This window comes from Bolinopsis microptera, chromosome 1 (assembly GCF_026151205.1).
Source record: "Bolinopsis microptera isolate Bmic1 chromosome 1, MBARI_Bmic_1.0, whole genome shotgun sequence".
Lineage (NCBI taxonomy): Eukaryota > Metazoa > Ctenophora > Tentaculata > Lobata > Bolinopsidae > Bolinopsis > Bolinopsis microptera.
Genome location: NC_087072.1, coordinates 23,289,662 through 23,313,678, shown reverse-complemented (window position 1 = coordinate 23,313,678; position 24,017 = coordinate 23,289,662). Strand labels below are relative to the sequence as shown.

At 40.1% G+C, this 24,017-nt stretch overlaps 2 protein-coding genes across 8 annotated transcripts in view; one reads left to right on the top strand and one right to left on the bottom strand.

Moving 5' to 3' along the window:
• LOC134825001 (GATOR2 complex protein WDR24-like) overlaps positions 1-23,798 on the bottom strand; it is a 43,055-nt gene extending 19,257 nt beyond the window's left edge. For 2 of the 7 annotated variants that reach the window (XM_063837049.1, XM_063837057.1), the window contains exons 1-11: positions 23,666-23,777; positions 23,161-23,265; positions 21,574-21,656; positions 21,198-21,324; positions 15,884-16,030; positions 15,224-15,475; positions 12,256-12,422; positions 11,929-11,990; positions 8,597-8,777; positions 7,714-7,806; positions 1,590-1,694 (exon numbers count right to left, since the gene is read on the bottom strand). In XM_063837049.1, the coding sequence (XP_063693119.1) occupies positions 1,590-1,694; positions 7,714-7,806; positions 8,597-8,777; positions 11,929-11,990; positions 12,256-12,422; positions 15,224-15,475; positions 15,884-16,030; positions 21,198-21,324; positions 21,574-21,656; positions 23,161-23,265; positions 23,666-23,719 (1,376 nt within the window). In that variant the 5' untranslated portion in view covers positions 23,720-23,777. Of the gene's footprint in view, positions 1-1,589; positions 1,695-7,713; positions 7,807-8,596; positions 8,778-11,928; positions 11,991-12,255; positions 12,423-15,223; positions 15,476-15,883; positions 16,031-21,197; positions 21,325-21,573; positions 21,657-23,160; positions 23,266-23,665 lie in introns of all 7 variants that reach the window. The other 5 variants (XM_063837065.1, XM_063837072.1, XM_063837083.1 and 2 more) reach the window with 4 other exon arrangements.
• Positions 1-24,017, top strand: part of LOC134825041 (uncharacterized) — an 852,482-nt gene that overhangs the window by 173,456 nt on the left and 655,009 nt on the right. The window lies entirely within an intron of this gene.

The following is a 24,017-nucleotide window of genomic DNA, read 5'->3' as shown; positions in this document are numbered from 1 at the left end:
GATAACATTAGATCACGTGATGGATAACATTAGATCACGTGATGGATAACATTAGATCACGTGATGGATAACATAAGATCACGTGATGGATAACATTAGATCACGTGATGGATAACATTAGATCTCGTGATGGATAAAATTAGATCCCGTGATGGATAAAATTAGATCTCGTGATGGATAAGATTAAATCTCGTGATGGACAACATTAGATCTTGTGATGGATAACATTATATCACGTGATGTACAACATTAGATCACGTGATGGATAACATTAGATCACGTGATGGATAACATTAGATCATGTGATGGATAACATTAGATCTCGTGATGGATAACATTAGATCTCGTGATGGATAACATTAGATCACGTGATGGATAACATTAGATCACGTGATGGATAACATTAGATCACGTGATGGATAACATTAGATCTCGTGATGGATAACATTAGATCTCGTGATGGATAACATTAGATCACGTGATGGATAACATTAGATCTCGTGATGGATAATATTAGATCTTGTGATGGATAACATTAGATCACGTGATGGATAACATTAGATCTCGTGATGGATAAAATTAGATCTCGTGATGGATAACATTAGATCTCGTGATGGATAATATTAGATCACGTGATGGATAACATTAGATCATGTGATGGATAACATTAGATCACGTGATGGATAACATTGGATCTCGTGATGGATAAAATTAGATCTCGTGATGGATAAAATCAGATCTCGTGATGGATAACATTAGATCGCGTGATGGATAACATTGGATCTCGTGATGGATAATATTAGATCACGTGATGGATAAAATTAGATCTCGTGATGGATAAAATTAGATCTCGTGATGGATAAGATTAGATCTCGTGATGGATAACATAAGATCACGTGATGGATAACATTAGATCTCGTGATGGATAACATTAGATCACGTGATGGATAACATTAGATCTCATGATGGATAACATTAGATCATGTGATGGATAAAATTAGATCTCGTGATGGATAAAATTAGATCTCGTGATGGATAATATTGGATCATGTGATGGATAATATTGGATCTCGTGATGGATAAAATTAGATCCCGTGATGGATAACATTAGATCACGTGATTGATAACATTACATCATGTGATGGATAACATTGGATCTCGTGATGGATAAAATTAGATCCCGTGATGGATAACATTAGATCATGTGATTGATAACATTAGATCTCGTGATGGATAACATAAGATCACGTGATGGATAAAATTAGATCTCGTGATGGATAACATTAGATCACGTGATGGATAACATTAGATCACGTGATGGATAACATTAGATCTCGTGATGGATAACATTAGATGTAGTGATGGATAACATTCGATCACGTGAAGGATAACATTAGATCTCGTGATGGATAACATTAGATGTAGTGATGGATAACATTAGATCTCGTGATGGATAACATTAGATCTCATGATGGATAACATTAGATCACGTGATGGATAACATTAGATCACGTGATGGATAACATAGGATCACGTGATGGATAACATAAGATCACGTGATGGATAACATAGGATCTCGTGGTACGTACTGCTCGTGACTTTCGTTGCCTGAGGAGTATTCTTCACTAACGTAGCTGGCGGTCACTGGACTGAAACTCACAGAGGGCTGCTCGGAGCTGAGTCCACCTTTCCGACTGAGTAGTTGATGAGTGAGTGAAGAGTGGATATGCATAGTAATAAGGGGGGGGGGGGGGGGGGGGGGTACAGTGTAGTGCAGTGTAGTGTAGTGTAGTGTAGTGTAGTGTAGTGTAGTGTAGTGTAGTGTAGTGTAGTGTAGTGTAGTGTAGTGTAGTGTAGTGTAGTGTAGTAATAGGGGGGGGGGGGGGGGGGGGGGGGGCACGTGATAAAAGTGAGAGGTAAAAATAAACGTGAGATTTCAAATGTTTGCTTAGAAATCTAACTTTAACTGGCCAAATAACCTCTATCGTATGCCAACGAGAATAAAACGAATGTAGTACAATCAAATATATTATTTTGTCGAATTTTTGTTTCCAAAAGTTAAGTTAGTGTTCTTAATTCTATGGAAATTAATTTGAATCCCAAGTTAAGCATGATATTATAAAGTGAACTGATCAGAGCTTAAAGTGGATAGAAACCTAGCGTCCGCCACCACGAAAAAACGACACATTTGGTTTGTTAATTAAGGGGGCAGGGGGGGGGGGGGGGGGGGTCTTTTTACCAGAATTTTTAGGGAAAAAAAGAGAACTTTAATAACTCGGTTAAATTGTGAACAACCAACTTGAAATTTTAGGAAAGCACTTTAATTATCAAACCAAATATGTCAAGAAACTTTGAAGTTCCTAGCTAAAAGCGTTCTCACTTTATGGTGACAATAGCGAAAAAGAAGGATTGGCGTGCCACACCCACTATAATTAATTAAATTTGACGAAACTTTCAGGAAATCTAGAAGTTTGACCCATATCTCGTACTCTACAATCTCTGAAATTTCTGTAGAATTCTAAGAAGAATTACATGAGCTCTCTCTCTCTCTCTCTCTCTCTCTCTCTCTCCTCTCTCTCTCTCTCTCTCTCTCTCTCTCTCTCTCTCTCTCTCTCTCTCTCTCTCTCTCTCTCTCTCTCTCTCTCTCCTCTCTCCTCTCTCTCTCTCTCTCTCTCTCTCTCTCTCTCTCTCTCTCTCTCCTCTCTCTCTCTCTCCCTCCCTCCCTCCCCTCCCTCCCTCCCTCCCCCCCCCCCCCCTCCCTCCCTCCCTCCCTCCCCCCCTCCCCCCTCCCTCCCTCCCTCCCTCCCTCCCTCCCTCCCTCCCTCCCTCCCCTCCCTCCCTCCCTCCCTCCCTCCCTCCCTCCCTCCCTCTCTCTCTCTCTCTCTCTCTCTATCTATCTATCTATCTCTCTCTCTTAGTACAGACAGATCCGTCTAAAAAAATCGATCTGCTGACACTCCAAGCTTTCAGAGGTTAAATTGTGAACAACCAACTTGAAATTTTAGGAAAGCACTTTAATTATCAAACCAAATATGTCAAGAAACTTTGAAGTTCCTAGCTAAAAGCGTTCTCACTTTATGGTGACAATAGCGAAAAAGAAGGATTGGCGTGCCACACCCACTATAATTAATTAAATTTGACGAAACTTTCAGGAAATCTAGAAGTTTGACCCATATCTCGTACTCTACAATCTCTGAAATTTCTGTAGAATTCTAAGAAGAATTACATGAGCTCTCTCCTCTCTCTCTCTCTCTCTCTCTCTCTCTCTCTCTCTCTCTCTCTCTCTCTCTCTCTCTCTCTCTCTCTTCTCTCTCTCTCTCTCTCTCTCTCTCTCTCTCTCTCTCTCTCTCTCTCTCTCTCCTCTCTCTCTCTCTCTCTCTCTCTCTCTCTCTCTCTCTCTCTCTCTCCTCTCTCTCTCTCTCCTCCTCTCCCTTCTCCCGTCTTCCTCCTCACTCCCCCTCTCTCTCTCTCTCTCATCTCCCTCTCCCCTCCCTCCCTCCCCCTCCCTCCCTCCCCCCCCCCTCCCTTCCCTCCCTCCCTCCCCCCCCACCCCCCGCCCCCCTCCCTCCCCTCCTCCCTCCCCTCCCTCCCTCCCTCTCTCGCTCTCTCTCTCTCTCTCTATCTATCTATCTATCTCTCCTCTCTTAGTACAAGACAGGATCCGTCTAAACAATCGATCTGCTGACACTTCCCAGCTTTCAAGTTTTTGACGTTTTTGATCCCATTAGTGCCCTTTATGTTTTAATGGCCAGACCAACTTTTCCAAACATTTTTCCCACTTGTCTTAATGCCACTTTTTGCCACTTAACCACTTTTATCAACCCACCTTTTTTTGTTTGTCGAATACTTTAGTTGAGAACATCGTATAAAGGTTGCGGAACAATCGTGTGTGTGCCAATTAATCAGGAAGAAAAACTTTTGTTCGAACAATTTTTACGTCAGATAATAAGTTAATTGGATAATTATCAATTAACTAATTAGCAAAATTCTAAAAAATTTTTATTGGCTAAAAATGATCGGAATAGCTTAAAACACGGAGAAAAGTAGTTTTTAGAAAAAATTTTTAAATTTTTCACTTACATTTTTTTTTCGAGACTTAGAAAAAATTTCGAAAATTAAAAAAAAAATTTCCGCCAAAAGTGATCAAATCGCATGAAACACGGATAAAAATGCCTTTCTAAAAAACGTAGTGAATTTTTCGTTTCAAGAATACTTAAATCGCCAATATTTGTAGTTGGAGTTCAGTAAATCTCGGCAGATTTTAGTAATCAGGAATTAGTATTACTAAGTGAAGAGGTCTGAAACTGAAAAACGTTAACCATACGATCGCGCGGCGATATAAGAGTTTCATAAACTAATTTTCACAGAAACTGCACCAATGGCACAGTCAAGATCGAAACGATAGCCTGCTGTACTGTCATTTTATTGATTTCAATGATGAATCAGTGGGGTTAAGATAATCACATTTGTAATAAAATATAAATAAAACATCTCTGTACCGTCAATTGTGCTAGTCTAAACCAGCCTACCTGTATTACCAGACCTCTTCTTTTCCTCGACAATCAAACCAAGTTGCTCATATCGCATTTGGTGGGTGATGTAAGTAGTAATGCGCTTAGTCAATAAAGACACCGTGATTTTTATTAAAAGGAGATGATGAAGCAAGTATTCATGACACAAAGAAGAATGGTCGGTGGGGATTGGGACCCACTTAAATCACCTTAACACAGTGCCCTCGGTAATCCATCCTGTCATTCAAATCACCTTAACACAGTGCCCTCAGTAATCTATCCTGTCATTCAAATTATTTGTTATATAGTAGTGTTGTAGGTATTGAAACTTATACATAACGAGCTGTATTCAATCAGAATACGACACAATACGTGTATATTATATGGCTCTTAATGAGAAACCCGGTATGGAGACGTTTTAAAGTTTATCACGAAAAAGTATACTTGGCCTCATTACATGGCTCATTTACAGTTCGAAGAAGGTAAGAACAGATCAAGGAAACTAAGGAACAGCCAGGTCCAGAAAGCAAGTGTAAATACACCTTCCAACATCAACTGTGACTTGTTTTGTATTGTTCTGCATACCGCTTCATTTGCTATGCTGGATACTGTTCTTTTCCTCGACAATCAAACCAAGTTGCTCATATCGCATTTGGTGGGTGATGTAAGTAGTAATGCGCTTAGTCAATAAAGACACCGTGATTTTTATTAAAAGGAGATGATGAAGCAAGTATTCATGACACAAAGAAGAATGGTCGGTGGGGATTGGGACCCACTTAAATCACCTTAACACAGTGCCCTCGGTAATCCATCCTGTCATTCAAATCACCTTAACACAGTGCCCTCAGTAATCTATCCTGTCATTCAAATTATTTGTTATATAGTAGTGTTGTAGGTATTGAAACTTATACATAACGAGCTGTATTCAATCAGAATCTGACACAATACGTGTATATTATATGGCTCTTAATGAGAAACCCGGTATGGAGACGTTTTAAAGTTTATCACGAAAAAGTATACTTGGCCTCATTACATGGCTCATTTACAGTTCGAAGAAGGTAAGAACAGATCAAGGAAACTAAGGAACAGCCAGGTCCAGAAAGCAAGTGTAAATACACCTTCCAACATCAACTGTGACTTGTTTTGTATTGTTCTGCATACCGCTTCATTTGCTATGCTGGATACTGTTCTTTTCCTCGACAATCAAACCAAGTTGCTCATATCGCATTTGAGGGCCATAATATAATATACACGTATTGCATTGTGTCGTTTTGTGATTGAATACAGCTCGATATGTATATTACTACTTACATCACCCACCAAATGCGATATGAGCAACTTGGTTTGATTGTCGAGGAAAAGAACAGTATCCAGCATAGCAAATGAAGCGGTATGCAGAACAATACAAAACAAGTCACAGTTGATGTTGGAAGGTGTATTTACACTTGCTTTCTGGACCTGGCTGTTCCTTAGTTTCCTTGATCTGTTCTTACCTTCTTCGAACTGTAAATGAGCCATGTAATGAGGCCAAGTATACTTTTTCGTGATAAACTTTAAAACGTCTCCATACCGGGTTTCTCATTAAGAGCCATATAATATACACGTATTGTGTCGTATTCTGATTGAATACAGCTCGTTATGTATAAGTTTCAATACCTACAACACTACTATATAACAAATAATTTGAATGACAGGATAGATTACTGAGGGCACTGTGTTAAGGTGATTTGAATGACAGGATGGATTACCGAGGGCACTGTGTTAAGGTGATTTAAGTGGGTCCCAATCCCCACCGACCATTCTTCTTTGTGTCATGAATACTTGCTTCATCATCTCCTTTTAATAAAATCACGGTGTCTTTATTGACTAAGCGCATTACTACTTACATCACCCACCAAATGCGATATGAGCAACTTGGTTTGATTGTCGAGGAAAAGAAGAGGTCTGGTAATACAGGTAGGCTGGTTTAGACTAGCACAATTGACGGTACAGAGATGTTTTATTTATATTTTATTACAAATGTGATTATCTTAACCCCACTGATTCATCATTGAAATCAATAAAATGACAGTACAGCAGGCTATCGTTTCGATCTTGACTGTGCCATTGGTGCAGTTTCTGTGAAAATTAGTTTATGAAACTCTTATATCGCCGCGCGATCGTATGGTTAACGTTTTTCAGTTTCAGACCTCTTCACTTAGTAATACTAATTCCTGATTACTAAAATCTGCCGAGATTTACTGAACTCCAACTACAAATATTGGCGATTTAAGTATTCTTGAAACGAAAAATTCACTACGTTTTTTAGAAAGGCATTTTTATCCGTGTTTCATGCGATTTGATCACTTTTGGCGGAAATTTTTTTTTTAATTTTCGAAATTTTTTCTAAGTCTCGAAAAAAAAATGTAAGTGAAAAATTTAAAAATTTTTTCTAAAAACTACTTTTCTCCGTGTTTTAAGCTATTCCGATCATTTTTAGCCAATAAAAATTTTTTAGAATTTTGCTAATTAGTTAATTGATAATTATCCAATTAACTTATTATCTGACGTAAAAATTGTTCGAACAAAAGTTTTTCTTCCTGATAATATGAACACACTCGATTGATCCGCAACCTTTTACGATGTTCACAACTAAAGATATTCGACAAACAAAAAAGGTGGTAAAAAGTGGTAAAGTGGCAAAAAGTGGCCTTAAGACAAGTGGAAAAGTTTGGAAAAGTTGGTCAGCCATAAAGGGCACCTAATGGGACTCAAAAACGTCAAAAAACCTCTGAAAGCTTGGAGTGTCAGCAGATCGATTTTTTTAGACGGATCTGTCTGTACTATCTATCTATCTCTCTTTCTCTCTCTCTCTCGCCTAAACATATTTAAAGCAATTATATTCAATGTTTATTATTGTATTAGAAAGGTGAGAGGTGAAAAAGTGAGATTCCAAAATGAATTGCATAGAATCTCACTTTCCTCACATGAACCCCCCACTATGGTTTGAAGAAAGGACTTTACCAGTTTACCTATTAAAATTTAGCGCATTTCTTAAATGAGTAAACGACGAAAGAAAATGAGAACACAGAATGCTAAATAAGCACACACTTTTGCTATTAGCAAGCCCCCTCCCTATTAGCAGTAATTGTTGGATATTGTATATTTAACATTCCTATCAGTTACGAAATCATGGTAATCATATGTCAGCGGGTACTCTTACAAAGTTAGCCGGTCTACCAAGGAATTCTCCACAGGAAAGTGAACGGATCCCGTGTTGTCTTTTGTACCCTCGGATTTGGTTCTAATCCTGGGTCTGCAGATATTCATATACTCACACGGCGTATAACAAACAGAAATAGCAACATTAAACTAGAATAGAATGGTAAAGGTGTAGTGTTTGCAAATACTCACTGTCTCTTGCTGGGTTTGTAATAGAATAGTGAAGGTGTAGTGTTTGCAAATTCTCACTGTCTCTTGCTGGGTTTGTAATAGAATGGTGAAGGTGTAGTGTTTCCAAATACTCACTGTCTCTTGCTGGGTTTGTAATAGAATGGTGAAGGTGTAGTGTTTGCAAATACTCACTGTCTCTTGCTGGGTTTGTACTTTTGTAATAGAATGGTGAAGGTGTAGTGTTTGCAAATACTCACTGTCTCTTGCTGGGTTTGTAATAGAATGGTGAAGGTGTGGTGTTTGAAAATACTCACTGTCTCTTGCTGGGTTTGTAATAGAATGGTGAAGGTGTAGTGTTTGCAAATACTCACTGTCTCTTGCTGGGTTTGTAATAGAATGGTGAAGGTGTAGTGTTTGCAAATACTCACTGTCTCTTGCTGGGTTTGTAATAGAATGGTGAAGGTGTAGTGTTTGCAAATACTCACTGTCTCTTGCTGGGTTTGTAATAGAATGGTGAAGGTGTAGTGTTTGCAAATACTCACTGTCTCTTGCTGGATTTGTAATAGAATGGTGAAGGTGTAGTGTTTGCAAATACTCACTGTCTCTTGCTGGGTTTGTAATAGAATGGTGAAGGTGTAGTGTTTGCAAATACTCACTGTCTCTTGCTGGGTTTGTAATAGAATGGTGAAGGTGTAGTGTTTGAAAATACTCACTGTCTCTTGCTGGGTTTGTAAGCTGTCACGAAGCTCATCTCGTCGTAGGGCGAGCAGGATATAGCGCACGATGGAGCGAAGTTTTCCATGTTAATGGCGTCCCTGCGCGCATGCATGGACAAGTCAGCATTGTTAGTATTGAGTGTGAGCAGGGCGTGTGGACTCTCGTGCCAGTGTAACACTGAAATGTAGAACCCTGTTAATATACACTACCCGGCGCGGTGTTAGCAAGTGTGTTAAGGGATACAATCTTTACCATCTTCTTTAAGTTAAAGGTAGATCAAATACAAGGAAAAACTGGCATATATATATATAAGTATATATATTTCGAACAATTGAAACAAATCAAATTGGCGGGCAAACGATCCGTTTCATGATATGTATAAAAACAATACCAATCATCAGTGCCCTGATGATTGGTATTGTTTTTATACATATCATGAAACGGATCGTTTGCCCGCCAATTTGATTTGTTTCAATTGTTCGAATTATAATGCTCCTGCTTAACTGCAGTCGAGCACTCTCTTTGGGAAACCAAACACCAACTATTTATAAGTATATATATATATATAAATATATAAAAGCATATAATATGTATATATATAAAAATAATAAATAGTTTTTGGTTGGTTTCCCAATGAGAGTGCTCGACTGCAGTTAAGCAGGAGCATATAATTCGAACAATTGAAACAAATCAAATTGGTGGGCAAACGATCCGTTTCATGATATGTATAAAACAAAGGAATTTTTGTCTCCCTTTGAATCAATCAAGCTAGATGATTTGTTGTAAATACTGAGATCAAACTATCAATTTACAGGCTATCGTCAATTATGTTGCAAGGCGTCATCTTCAGTGACATAAGCCCTAAAAATTTTAAAAAGTTAGTAAAACCCAAAATTCATTTAAAAATCTGGACAGTCTTAAAACGGTTATAAATTTAAAATTAAGATGTTAGGAGTAAGGGAAGGCCGAACGGATTTATAGTGTTAATTCCCAAAGGTTTTAAAGTCTTGAGTAGTTGAATATATTTATATTCACGGACATCCAAAGTTTTAGGACTAGAATTATCAATAATTGACACATTAAATTTGTTTGTTAAAATCCTCCCTTTGTCTAAAACCAGCAGCACGTGACCAGATAACACTTAACAGCAGCGTGAACAAACAAATCATGCAACATAATATTTCTAACATCCAATCCATCGCGTAACGACGTTATTTCTCGACAGCAAATCTAAAAAATTGTTATTCTGTAACCACGAAGTTGAACTCTTGGGTTAGTCGGAAATATTGCGCCAGTAATTCTTCTCTATCTCACCGTATTTAACTTACCCATCTAAATTCATATTTTTCTTTTCAAGATGGCACAAGCGAAATAAGAAAGTCGGAACAGAACATTTGATCGTTCATTTAATTGTAAAATTGCTGCTAGACAGGGGTGTAGGACCCCTGCTGCTAGAGCACCAATCTTTTGCTTTTCAATTCAGGAATTATTGATATATTATATCTTTATTATATGGTCATCCCCTCGCACTGCTTCTCATACGTCTGATTGGTCGGTATTAGTGACGCGACAACAAATCACTTCTCAGATTGGTTACTCTCACGCAAAAACTCGAAACCTTGTTGTTTTGGAATGTTTGATAGTTAGATTATAGATAGACAGCTTTTAGCTTACAAGGGGTATCTTTAGTTAAATACAAAAGTCAGAATCTCCTAATATCGCTTTTGGGCACCGAGCCATATAAAGCAAGTAAAATTAAGAAGAGCCATTTGTATCGACCTTAAGTTTTAATATGTTAATAGCACTACTTCTAGTTGATATGATTGCGAGTGTCATTTGTTCTTGTTCTACTGAATTACAACAGGTTGGGAGATATTTAGCTCGACTTAACGCAGAGCAGAAACACATAGGAGGTTTGTCAACAATACTACAGCTAACTAGGGGGGGGGGGGCTAACTAGGGGGGGGGGGGGGGGGGGGCTAACTAGGGGGGCTAACTATGGGGTACCTACCTTACCTTGGGTTCGTTTCGGGCTAGCACGCCCAGGCCAAGACATCTTGCGTCTCCACCACCGGTGTTTCCGTTATCATGTCTTTCTCACAGCCCATTCCAAGATTGAATTGCCATTAGCCCCTGTATATCCAGGGGTAGGAGGGGTGTCGGAGACAGTACGCTGTTGGGAATCTCACCGTAGTAAATTTTCCAGACAAGGATGATCATGTACCTCTCGCGGCGGCGCTGTAGAGAGTAGAGATCAAGCTGCTCCAGGCGCTCCCAGTAGCTAAGATGCTTGTATCCTGCTATTTTTGCAGTGAATGAGCGTTGGATCGACTCAATCATGATTATGTCACACTGCAGGTGAGGCGACCAGAGAGGGCATCATCATCGTGTCTTTGTCTCTGCTAGAGAAAGTTCTCAGTACCCATCCTGCTGTCTCAGAGGAGGGGGGGCTAACTAAGGGGGGGGGGGGGCTAACTAAGGGGGGGGGCTAACTTGGGGGGCCAACTAGGGGGGGGGGGGGGCTAACTAAGGGGGGGGGGGAAACTAGGGGGGGGGGCTAACTAGGGGGGCTAACTAGGGGGCTAACTAGGAGGGGGGGGGGGGGGGGGGGGGGGTTACCTAGAAGGGGTAACTAGTAGCTACTCTAATAAAGTTTACTCTAGTAAAGTTTACATGGACCAATCTCCCGCAGGGCCTTTAGCGAGAGTACAAGGCCAACTGGCCGCCAGTCTCAACTACAGGGAGCTGACAGAACATCTGCTCTACAGACTGGACACCCCAGACAGGAAGGATCTGGATGGACTCAGAAGGGCACAAGTTCGCACACACTATTCTGTACGATGCTCACGCTCCTGCTTACAAACAGTTTTATAAACACGCTTCTCTCCGCGACAAGATCACATTTTCTCTCCACGCCAGAAAAACTTTGTCAGAACTAGAAGAACTGTCCGGGTTTTGTGGAATTACACCACAACTCCAAAAGGAGGTTAGATTCGAGGAAGTTGTGTCTAGCTTTATCAAGTACAAGGGGTATCTTAGAAACTTGCTTCTAGCTTCATCAAGTACAAGGGGTATATTAGAAACTTGATAAGTCTTACAAAAGTTAATTCAGGTTGTAAGATAAAAATTAATAATTTCACTTGTGTAGGACAGAGTGCAGTAAACCCCGATTTTCCTTTCCCAAACTGTACTGTGTACGTTAAATCGGGGTTTTACCGCATTAGAAATTTACCCCTATTTATTCTATTTGACTTGATTATTGTATAATGTATCTGTGTGGCGGGTATTCCCATTTTAAACGATTCGTAGTGTTGATTTTGTTACTTACATAATCTTCCAAGCTTGGATTTGTTTGTGGGATCTTCTCGAAAATGTCTATAAGGCTTGAACCTGAAAGTTATTCATGTTAAGTGCCTAGTTTATAATCATGATAATTTCTTCGAAATCGATTTTAAAGATATGTTCTAGGAACATTTAGAAGAGAGCTAACATACATTTTGAGACCTCTAAAAATCGTCAAAAAACGAGGTCCAAGATTTTCATAATCGTATAAAAATGTCTAAAGACTATACACGTGTAGTAGTAACCTTGGTAACTAGTAGTATAGTGTAGTGTATATAGTGTATATAGTTTGTATAATATATAGTATTGGAACCTGCGTCTGATGTCCCAGATCTCCACATATCGGGAGGAGTGGGAGTGGGAGGCGAGCAGGTATTCACAGACCGGGCTCCACTTGATGCTGTAGGCGGAGTTACGGGTCGTTATCAACGTCATCTCGTTGTGCAGGTGGTACTCCTTACTGTAATCCACTGCCCAGATCTGCAATTATAGCAGTACAGTGTAACCGTGGTAACTAGTAGTTTAGCTAGCATTACGACTATAGAGCTACGGTTGACTAATGAACTTAAATTTCGCTTTACATAGAGCGAGTTTAACATTCCTCCACGATTGGGGGGGGGGGGGGGTCAACCTCATTTTACCTCATTTACCTCATCCCAATTTTGCCTTTTTTGGCTGGCCTCATGAGGTAAAATGAGGTAAATCTCGGCAAAAATTTTAACAGGTAAAATTCTCTAAATCGTCAATTTAGTCACGAAGGAGTATGGAAGGAGTTCTAAATGTGTGTTCCTCTAATATAAACAGTAAGAAATGGTTAACTTTAGTCGAGGTCTCAGGTCTCTACAATGTCGGGAAGTTCCTGCAGGAATTTGCGCATTGCGCTTGAAGTGCAAGATTCACAGCGCCAAAAGCGAAGGTCGTAGAGACATGAGACCTTGACTAAAGTTAACCATTTCATACCATTACTATAAGAGTATGCCACTTTCAGAGTCCTGAACACACTCCCATATCTCTTAATCGTCAATTATATGAATTTTACCTGTTAAAATATATCATCTTTTACTGATATCATTTTAGTTTAACACTGTTAGTTTTAAAAAAGAAAATACTACTTCACACCAAACTAACACACAATATGAGAATATAAAAAGGAAGGTTTTCTTGGAGACCTGGACCGAGCATCAAAATAGTGTACATTGCTACTGTCATTGTCAAGACTCAAGAATAAGAGGGTCTAGTTGTGGGATTATGCTGGATAACAGATATGATAAGTGGTAACATCCTACAAAAGAATGTTAGCTTACTAAGGAATTTTCCTCTTACTGAATCATACAAGAATTTAACTAAGTTCCTCCTAGTCCTAAGCATTATCTTGTTTCAGAGGGAATGAGTGATTTAAAAAGATGAGGCCGAAGAGTAAGTTGTGAAGAAGGCATTTGTACTCTGTAATTTCTAAGCTGATTTTTTTCGATATTTTTAGCTATTTACTGATCTTGTCTTGACGTATCAGCAAGAGATCACTGGACCTCGTTAGTTGTTAGTCATGTTATGCTGATACAGTTAGTGACGAGCTATGAAGTAATCATTCGACCTCATTTAATACTGATCCTATCAATGACGAGCTATGAAGTAATCAGTTGATCTCGTCAATGCTCATCCTGTCCGGACTGTCACTGACGAGTTATAAATGAAGACCTCATTAATTCCCTTGTTCCAAGAAGATATTCCTCTGGTAACAACCCCTTCTAGCCTGCTTCTGAACATAATATGAAGATTCGAAAACCTAGTCTACCTTAATTGGAACTTGCTGACTGCATTGGAAAATGGAGAACAATCGAGAAATGATAATCAGTGCCAGGATATAATCAAAGTTGAATTTGGAATCCAAGGAAAACCTTCCTTTTTTATACTATCATATTGTGCGTTAGTTTGGTGTGAAGTATTATGTTTAAAAAAAAATTAACAGTGTTAAACTAAATTGATATCAGTTAAAGATAATATATTTTAACAGGTAAAATTCATATAATTGACGATTAAGAGCTGTAGGAGTGTGTTCAGGACTCTGAAAGTGGCATACTCTTGTAGCAATGGTATGAAATGGTTAACTTTAGTCAAGGTCTCATGTCTCTACGACCTTCGCTTTTGGTGCTGTGAATCTTGCGCTTCAGCGCAATGCGCAAATTCCTGCAGGAACTTCCCGACATTGTAGAGACCTGAAACCTCGACTAAAGTTAACCATTTCCTACTGTTTCTATTAGAGGAGCACACATTTAGAACTCCTTCCATACTCCTTCGTGACTAAATTGACGATTTAGAGAATTTTACCTGTTTAAAATTGGTGAAAAATATGGGCGTGGCCCAAGTCAGTATTATACGAAACCTTAAAGACACAAAAATTTTTTTGGTTGTTCCCGACCCTATAGAGCAACTAATTAGAGGTGATATCTAATTATTTCAACGAAAGGTGGTTTTCTGAACCGCCCTTTATTCTACAGCGAAACATTGAACATGTACATAAGAACTTAGAATTGTATGAAGTATGAGTTTATATGAGTAATTTATTATGAAATGACCTTTCACTATGCAATTTCGACTAAATTCATGTAGATATCCAATCCAGTTCCATGCACAACTGTTGTTTACATTTGGTCTAGTTAGACACAATTTGTTTCAGAGTGACTCGATAATCGCAATATCAAATTAAGATATTATTTAAATGGTCCATGTCATGCAATGCGGAAATATCCCCATAAATTGGCAACTGCCAAAGTGACACTAAAGTTATTGCTAATTCCTTTACAAAACTTAGCAAGTGCTATTTACAATATCCTAATGGATCATGGAAATTGAAATGTTCAATTTTCTTTTCATAAATAATAATTATAATGCGAAGTTTTATTTACCCCAAGTTTGGAGAGTAAGTAGGTTAAACTGGGAATGCCCCTTCCCAGGGACCACATCACCCCTAATAAACCATTAAATATCATGGGAGACCATGCACAGCCTCGAATTATAGTATAATGACTTCGAATAAACCTTTTTTGTCTCTAAAAAAGGCTTAGAAAACTAGATTTATTTACCTCATTTTACCTCATCCCAATTTTGCCTTTTTTGGCTGGCCTCATGAGGTAAAATGAGGTTGACCCCCCCCCCCACGATTAGACAACTACACCCCCTCCTCCCCTACACCCTGCTACCCTAGTAGATTAGACAACTACACCCCCCCCCCCCTACACCCTGCTACCCTAGTAGATTAGACAACTACAAAGCAATATCGGTACCTTTATATTGGTCTGTCCACTGGTAGCTAACTGGTTTCTGATTTTGGGATTCCATTCGCACTTTAGTGTCCTGTTCTCATGTGCTGAGAACTTGAACTTCTTAGATACGGGTTTCTTTTCAGATCTTATCTTTTCCGTCGAAGTGTTGCGGAGATCGTAGATGGTGACGTCGTGATTCTCACTAGCCACAGCAAATTGGTTCTCGTCATGTGGGTCGAATTTGATATCGAGAACTCCGTCATTAGCATACGTCTGAAAGGAGCTTCATTATCAAATCTATCTAACTTACATTATCATATCAGCTATATATCATACTATCTAACTTCTGATCAGGATTAACTAAATAATAATATATAAGTCACATGTGCGCGGCGTTATCAGCAGCTTTAATTTGTTTCAAAAAAATAGATCGCGCCGGCCGGTTATGACTCTTAGTAGACTGTTTTGCAGTAGTATAGAACTTTCGATTAAAATGTTCCATCGTCCCTTGAAATGTGTTCATCCCAGCGAACAAGGCAGATGTAACTTCCACCTTCTCCGTTATAATATACAAGACAGATAGTCTGTAGCAGCGCTATCACATATTATGTTAAAACTAGAATAGTGATTTGTACCGCGCCCCCGCCCCCCCTCCCCCAATGATGCCATCAGCAAACTTACTTGATCAGGCGCTGGTTCTCTAACATCCCATACGTTGATAAACGGGTCCTTCGTTCCATAAATAAGCAAGTTTGGATTTTTAGGGGACCACTGAATACACGTGAGGGTCCGAGAACTCGTGAAACTGTGTCCACTTGACTTGTTCTCCTGTACAGTTGCAATTATTCCAAACTTGCATAATATTCGAAAGTCGAGTTGAAAACACTTAACTTGATGACGTGGTGATGATGCCGTCGCAGCAAGGCTTCAGTAATTTCAGTCAGAATAAGTGGTGCAGTCTCATTTGATTTGTAATTTCTTCTGAATAGACACACTTCAATGAGGTAAATACGTCATACTCATATTCTCAAATTATTTTATAATAATATGTACTGATCATAGAGAAGTTCGTAACCTTTTTTAACTTTTTAAGTACTGATCTTACTATATAAAGCGAGACGATATGGGTATATCTGTTGCCATTTTACTGACACCACGGCATCAACTTTAACACGATGTTCCCAAAAACTGTGAGAGATATACAATTGAAACATTTTTGGCTGGGTCAAATGCTTTTATGGCCTTTTTATCAGTATGAAGAAATACAAAATTGGCCAAGGAATAAGAACTTTAGGTCCCGAAATTTGGACTCCCAAATGGTGTCAAAATCGCGAGATAAATAAATAAATAACACCACCTTGGGGGGGGTCCAACCCGACGTTTCCGATCATTCCGATTCCGATTTTGGCCTCATCAACCCTCATATCGGAAAAATCGGGAAAATTTAAATTTTCCCTCTGAGCTTTCTAGGCGATATAAGTAGCTATTTCTGTACTTAAATATGACAAGAAATCGATTGGTGGTGGTCCCAGAACCCCAAAATTGTTTCTTGTTCCAAACAAGAATCGTTTCGTCCGAAAAACAACACACTGTCGTATCAACTCTTGTTCGACAGAAACATCCACCCCGGTCCAGAATTGAAAGAGGTACAGTTGGTAATAACAATCGTAACAAATAGCGAACGCTTTAGTAACTTTTGATTTAAATTGTCTCCACAATTTGTAACAGGCTATCTGCAGAAATGGGTAGCACGGTTAATGACCATGGTCCTTTCTCAAACTTCTAATCCTCAGTTAGTACAAAGAATAGTCTACACAATTTTTAATAACATTAAAAGGGATGAAAATCACTTTATTTATCAAAATCTTTATTTATCAAAAAAAATTCTCGAGCACATTTTGAGTCAGTAACAGTAACATGTCAATATGTTACAGACTCAAATGCGTTTAAAAACATTTTAGTAACAATACATTGTGTAAACTGATGAGGAGGAGGAGGAGGACTGAAGAAGAGGAGGACTGAGGAGGAGGAGGCTGAGGAGGAGGAGGACTGATGAGGAGGAGAAGGAGGAGGAGGACTGAGGAGGAAGACTGAGGAGGATGAGGACGAGGACTAAGGACGAGGAGGATGATAACGAGGGCTAAGGAAGAGGACTGATTAGGAGAAGGAAAGGGAGAAGGAGGAGAATGAGGAGGACTGAGGAGTAGGACTGAGGAGGAGGAGGAGAACTAAGGAGGCGGATGAAGAGGAGAAGACTGATGAGGAGGAAGAGGAGGACTGAGGAGGAAGACTGAGGATGATGAGGAGGAAGACTGAGGAGGATGAGGAGGAGGACTAAGGACTAGGAGGATGAGGACAAGGGCTAAGGAAAAGGAGGAGGACGACTGAGGAGGAAGACTGATTAGGAGGAGAAGGAAGAGGAGAAGGAGGAGGAGGAGGATGAGGAGGAGGAGGATAAGGAGGAGAATGAGGATGAGGAGGACTGAGGTGGAGGAGGATAAGGATAAGAATGAGGAGGAGGAGGAGGTGGATGACTCAGGAGGACGACTCAGGAGGTGGAGGAGGATGAGGATTGAGGAGGAGGACTCAGGAGGAGGACTGAAGAGGAGTAGGAGGACTGATGAGGAGGAGGAGGACTCCAGGAGGACGAGTGCGAGATCGAGGAGGAGGACTGAGGAGGAGGACTGATAAGAAGGAGGAGGAGGAGGAGGACTGAGCAGGAGGACTGAGCAGGAGGAGAAGGAGAAAGAGGACTGGGGGAGGACTGAGGAAGAGGAGGACTTAGGGAGGACTGAGGAGGAGGAGGACTGGGGGAGGACTGAGGAGGATGATGAGGAGGACTGAGGATGAGAAGGAGGAGAAGGAGGACTGACGAGTAGGAGGAGGACGGGGGCTAAGGAGGAGGAGGACTGAGGAGGAAGAGGATGAGGACTGAGGAAGAGGACTGAGGAGGATGAGGAGGAGGAGGACTGAGGAGCAGGACTGAGGAGGGGGAGGACTAAGGAGGAAGACTGAGGAGGATGAGGACGAGGACTAAGGACGAGGACTAGGAGGATGATATCGAGGGCTAGAAGGAAGAGGACTGATTAGGAAAAGGAAAAGGAGAAGGAGGAGGAGAGGGAGGAGAAGGACTGAGGAGGAGGTAGATAAGGAGGAGAATGAGGAGGAGGAGGAGGACTGAGGAGGAGGATAAGGAGGAGATTGAGGAGGAGGAGGAGGACTCAGGAGGAGGACTCAGGAGGTGGAGGAGGATGAGGAGGTGGACTCAGGAGGAGGAAGAGGAGGAGGAGGACTAAGGACGAGGACGAGGACAACTAGTGGAGGACTGATGATGAGGACTGATGAGGAGGAGTAGGAGGAGGACTTAGGAGTAGGATAAGGAGGAGGAGGAGAACTAAGGAGGACTGAAGAGGAGGAGACTGAGGAGGAGGGGGAGGACTGTTGAGGAGGAGAACTGTTGAGGAGGAGGATGACGAGGAGGAGGACTGAGGAGGACTGAGGAGGAAGACTGAGGAGGACTGATTAGGAGGAGAAAAAAGAGGAGGAGAAGGAGGACGAGGATGAGGAGGACGAGGCTGAGGACGAGGAGAAGGAGGAGGAGAAGGAGGAGGAGGACTGAGGAGGATGAGGACGAGGACTAAGGACGAGGACTAGGAGGATGATAACGAGGGCTAAGGAAGAGGACTGATTAGGAGGAGAAGGAAAAGGAGAAGGAGGAGGAGAAGGAGGAGGACTGAGGAGGAGGAGGATAAGGAGGAGAATGAGGAGAAGGAGGAGGACTGAGAAGGAGTAGGATAAGGAGGATATTGAGGAAGAGGAGGAGGAGGAAGAGGAGGATGACTCAGAAGGACTCAGGAGGTGGATGAGGATGAGGAGGTGGACTCAGGAGGAGGACTGAAGAGGAGGAGGAGGAGGACTGATGAGGAGGAGGACTCAGGAGGACTCAGGAGGACTCAGGAGGAGGAAAAGGAGGAGGACTAAGGACGAGGACAACTAGTGGAGGACTGAGGATGAGGACTGATGAAGGAGGACTTAGGAGTAGGAGAAGGAGGTGGAGGACTGAGGAGGACTGGGGAGGAGGATGAGGAGACTGAGGAGGAGGAGGAGGACTGTTGAGGAGGAGGATGATGAGGAGGATGATGAGGAGGATGATAAGGAGGAGGACTGAGGAGGACTGAGGAGGAAGACTGAGGAGGACGAGGAAAGGACGAGGACTAAGGACGAGGAGGACCGATTAGGAGGAAAAGAAAGAGGAGAAGGAGAAGGAGAAGGAGGATGAGGAGGAGGACTGGGAGAGGACTGAGGAGGAGGATAAGGACGAGGATAAGGACGATTATGAGGAGGACAGAGGATGAGGACTGATGAGGAGGAGAAGGAGGAGGAGGAGGACTGGGGAGGACTGAGGAGGAAGAGGAGGATGACTGAGGAGGAGGTTGAGGAGGGGGACTCAGGAGGAGGACTCAGGAGGTGGAGGAGGATGAGGAGGAGGACTCAGGAGGAGGAGGACGACTAAGAGGAGGACTGAGAAGGAGGACTGATGGGGAGGAGAAGGAGGAGGAGGATGAGGAGGAGAAGTGAGGAGGAGGAGGAGGAGGAGGATGAGGAGGAGGAGGAGGAGGAGAAGGGAACTGAGGAGGAGGGTGAGGAGGGTGAGGAGATCTAAGGAGAAGGAGGAGGACGAGGAGTCAGGAAGAGGACTGAAGAGGACTGAGGAGGAGAAAGTCTCAGGAGGAGGAGGAAGACTTAGGAGGAGGAGGAGGACTGATAAGAAGGAGGAGGAAGACTAGGGAGGAGGAGGACATCTAAATGTTCTGTCTGTTTTTGTCCGCCCTACTTTTTGTCCGTTTTGAAAATATACCGAACGGACACAAAACATGATCCCCAGCCAAGCATGTGTTACGATACAAATGTACTTGACTATACATTTAAGGTGCAGTGTACTAGTGATATTATGGTATGAGTATTGCTGAAAGCACAGTGTAAGGCCTACACGGACCGCCTCTAACTAGCCAATCCCTATGTTTTAAGACTGGACCAAAAAATATAACCCGGTACCTAGTGTTGTACTAATACATGATAATAACAAGTAACATGGATAGAATCAATGAGCAGACACAATCGATCTCACAAGAGACCAAAGCACTCGGGTCTGGGAGTACATGATAACTCCAACTAGTAGTGAGCATACTAGCGCCCCTGCAGTGGAAATACACATAAAACATACTATTGGAATGTCCAATTGGTTCGTTTTCATATAGCATACATAGCATATGTAGGGGTTCTGGTTAAATTATATCACTTCTGAGAGCTTTTAGAGATTGATTCAGTAAATTTCTCAATTTTCCGATTTTTCCGATTTTTCCGATTCCGATTTTGGCCTCATCAACCCTCATATCGGACATCGGGTTGGACCCCCCCCCCCACCTTAAAGTTAGGCTAGTTAATATAAAACCCAGGCCCAGATGTACACGGTACATTTTTAAGAATTGTTCTGTTGATTAAGCTTATCCTCGAATGCTATTACAAAATTATAATAAGTGTAACGGAGCCCTGTGCGACACCAGAACGGAGCCCTGTGCGACACCAGAACGGAGCCCTGTGCGACACCAGAATGAAAACAAAGAGAACTATTAAATGGGTTCTATTCGCCTGAGCTATTATATGTAAAAAGCGTTAAACAATTCAATTCTGTGTCATAGCCCATAGGTTGCTAGGTTACTAGTGTAGTTACTAGGTTACTCATAGCCTCACTATCTTTCTTTCTACCAGGGCATTTCCCGACTAAGACTGTTCCACCTCAACAGTTTGTCTATATTGTATAATCAATTTTACCTACAGGATTAATGTTCCATCAGCACTTCAACATTACATTACCTAACACTACACTACACTACACTACACTACACTACACTACACTACACTACACAACACTACACTACACTACACTACACTACACTACACTACACTACACTACACTACAATCTTAATTACTCACACAAGTTGCTTTGTGAAATCGGATACATTTCGCTGTGGTAAGATTCCAATGCAGTACGTAGTTGTTCGCTAAACCAACTGCTATCTGATCAATGTGTTCCGGATTCCAATCTACCGTTTGAGTCGGGCTGCGATCAAATAACAGTTATATTATATTCTAATATGGTACAAGTTAACAAGTTTTATTCTTCTAGCAGTATTACAGTAAAACCCCGATTTACCACGCCCCGATTTACCGCGGATGTTTCCATTCCCCAAAATTGCGCTTGTTTGTCTTAAACAGCACATTTAAAATAACTTGAAATATTATCCCCTCTACTAGTAAACCTGCTACTAGTAATGGAGTATGTAAAGTAACATCTGGTATACAAACTCACAATATAGCGTCCTCTCCGTCAGGCAGTTTAAACTGGTAGCTCTTGTTGTTATCACTCACACCTTCCTTATCTTTAATCGTTAACTGTAACATTAACTATCAGTACACTCACACCTTCCTTATCTTTAACTGCAACATTAACTATCAGTACACTCACACCTTCCTTATCGTTAACTGTAACATTAACTATCAGTACACTCACACCTTCCTTATCTTTAACTGTAACATTAACTATCAGTACACTCACACCTTCCTTATCTTTAACTGTAACATTAACTATCAGTACACTCACACCTTCCTTATCTTTAACTGTAACATTAACTATCAGTACACTCACACCTTCCTTATCTTTAACTGTAACATTAACTATCAGTACACTCATACCTTCCTTATCTTTAATCATTAACTGTAACATTAACTATCAGTACACTCACACCTTCCTTATCTTTAATCGTTAACTGTAACATTAACTATCAGTACACTCACACCTTCCTTATCTTTAACTGCAACATTAACTATCAGTACACTCACACCTTCCTTATCTTTAACTGCAACATTAACTATCAGTACACTCACACCTTCCTTATCGTTAACTGTAACATTAACTATCAGTACACTCACACCTTCCTTATCTTTAATTGTTAACTGTAACATTAACTATCAGTACACTCACACCTTCCTTATCTTTAACTGTAACATTAACTATCAGTACACTCACACCTTCCTTATCTTTAACTGTAACATTAACTATCAGTACACTCACACCTTCCTTATCTTTAACTGTAACATTAACTATCAGTACACTCACACCTTCCTTATCTTTAATCGTTAACTGTAACATTAACTATCAGTACACTCACACCTTCCTTATCTTTAATCGTTAACTGTAACATTAACTATCAGTACACTCACACCTTCCTTATCTTTAACTGCAACATTAACTATCAGTACACTCACACCTTCCTTATCTTTAACTGCAACATTAACTATCAGTACACTCACACCTTCCTTATCAGATTATAAAATCATTTATCACACTGTCTACACATCATTATTAATCACACTAATATATAAATATATAATTACACTAATTATAGGCCTTTCTATCTATGTGTATTACTCACATTTTAAATGATCAAAATAATTTTAATTATATTGTTAATAGTAATGATATTAATAATATTGTATTAAACTGGCAACTAACTTGCTGATAACTTATTTAGTTATTTTCCTATGAAATTAAAGCTAATTATTATATTTATTCATATTATATTATGTACTTTGTTAGGATGTGTATTACTAGGATGAGTGAGTCTACAAGATAAGCAATAAGCACGAACAATATTTAGTCAGGGCATATTTGACTTCGTTTATCATACAGCTACAGTTATGTATGTTTATTGTTTATATGTTACCAAGTTAGTCAAATATAAATATAGTAATCAAAAATATTTTTTGTATATTTCTGAAACGAAGCCATCCGACTACACAGATAAAGACAGCCCAAGAAGACAAGCAACTCACTATTTTGTAGATGTGACGTTTAAGCAACTCACTATTTTATAGATGTGACGTTTAAGCAACTCACTATTTTGTAGATGTGACGTTTAATGACACATGCTCTTATCTCAGTGGTGGATTTAGAGCCCGTCCACACGGCTAGCTTTATCATATTCCCGGACTGGGAGTCATTCTGAAAACATAAGATTAGTAACTCCCTCTGCATTGTTAAATTACACTATTATAGTAACTCTGCACTGTTAAATTACACTATTAGTAACTCTGCACTGTTAAATTACACTATTAGTAACTCTGCACTGTTAAATTACACTATTAGTAACTCTGTACTGTTAAATTACACTATTAGTAACTCTGCACTGTTAAATTACACTATTAGCAACTCTGCATTGTTAAATTACACTATTAGTAACTCTGCACTGTTAAATTACACTATTAGCAACTCTGCACAGTTAAATTACACTATTAGTAACTCTGCACAGTTAAATTATGTTTTATTTTTACTTTTCAATGATCATTAATTAGAAGTAATATTATAAATAATAATTGAAATAATAATTGAATATTTGACTCACGAATATATTTTTCTGTATTTTCTCCTCATTCCAAAACCTTAGAGATTTTTCCATACTTCATACATCAACCACTACTTTGCGCACTGTATACCATTTACTGATTAAATACTCTAGTAGCAGGGTTTACTGATTAATAGAGTTAATAGCTCGATGGATAGCTTCAAGTTACTAATCTAATTTAAAACTTCCAAATTGTCCTTATACCTCATGCAAAACACTACACTACTATAATAGTAATACCCCTATGGCCTATACTTTAATAGTATAGGGGCTGTATTATAGGGACTGTGCTCTACTTGCAAAACACTACACTACTATAATAGTAATACCCCTATGGCCTATACTTTAATAG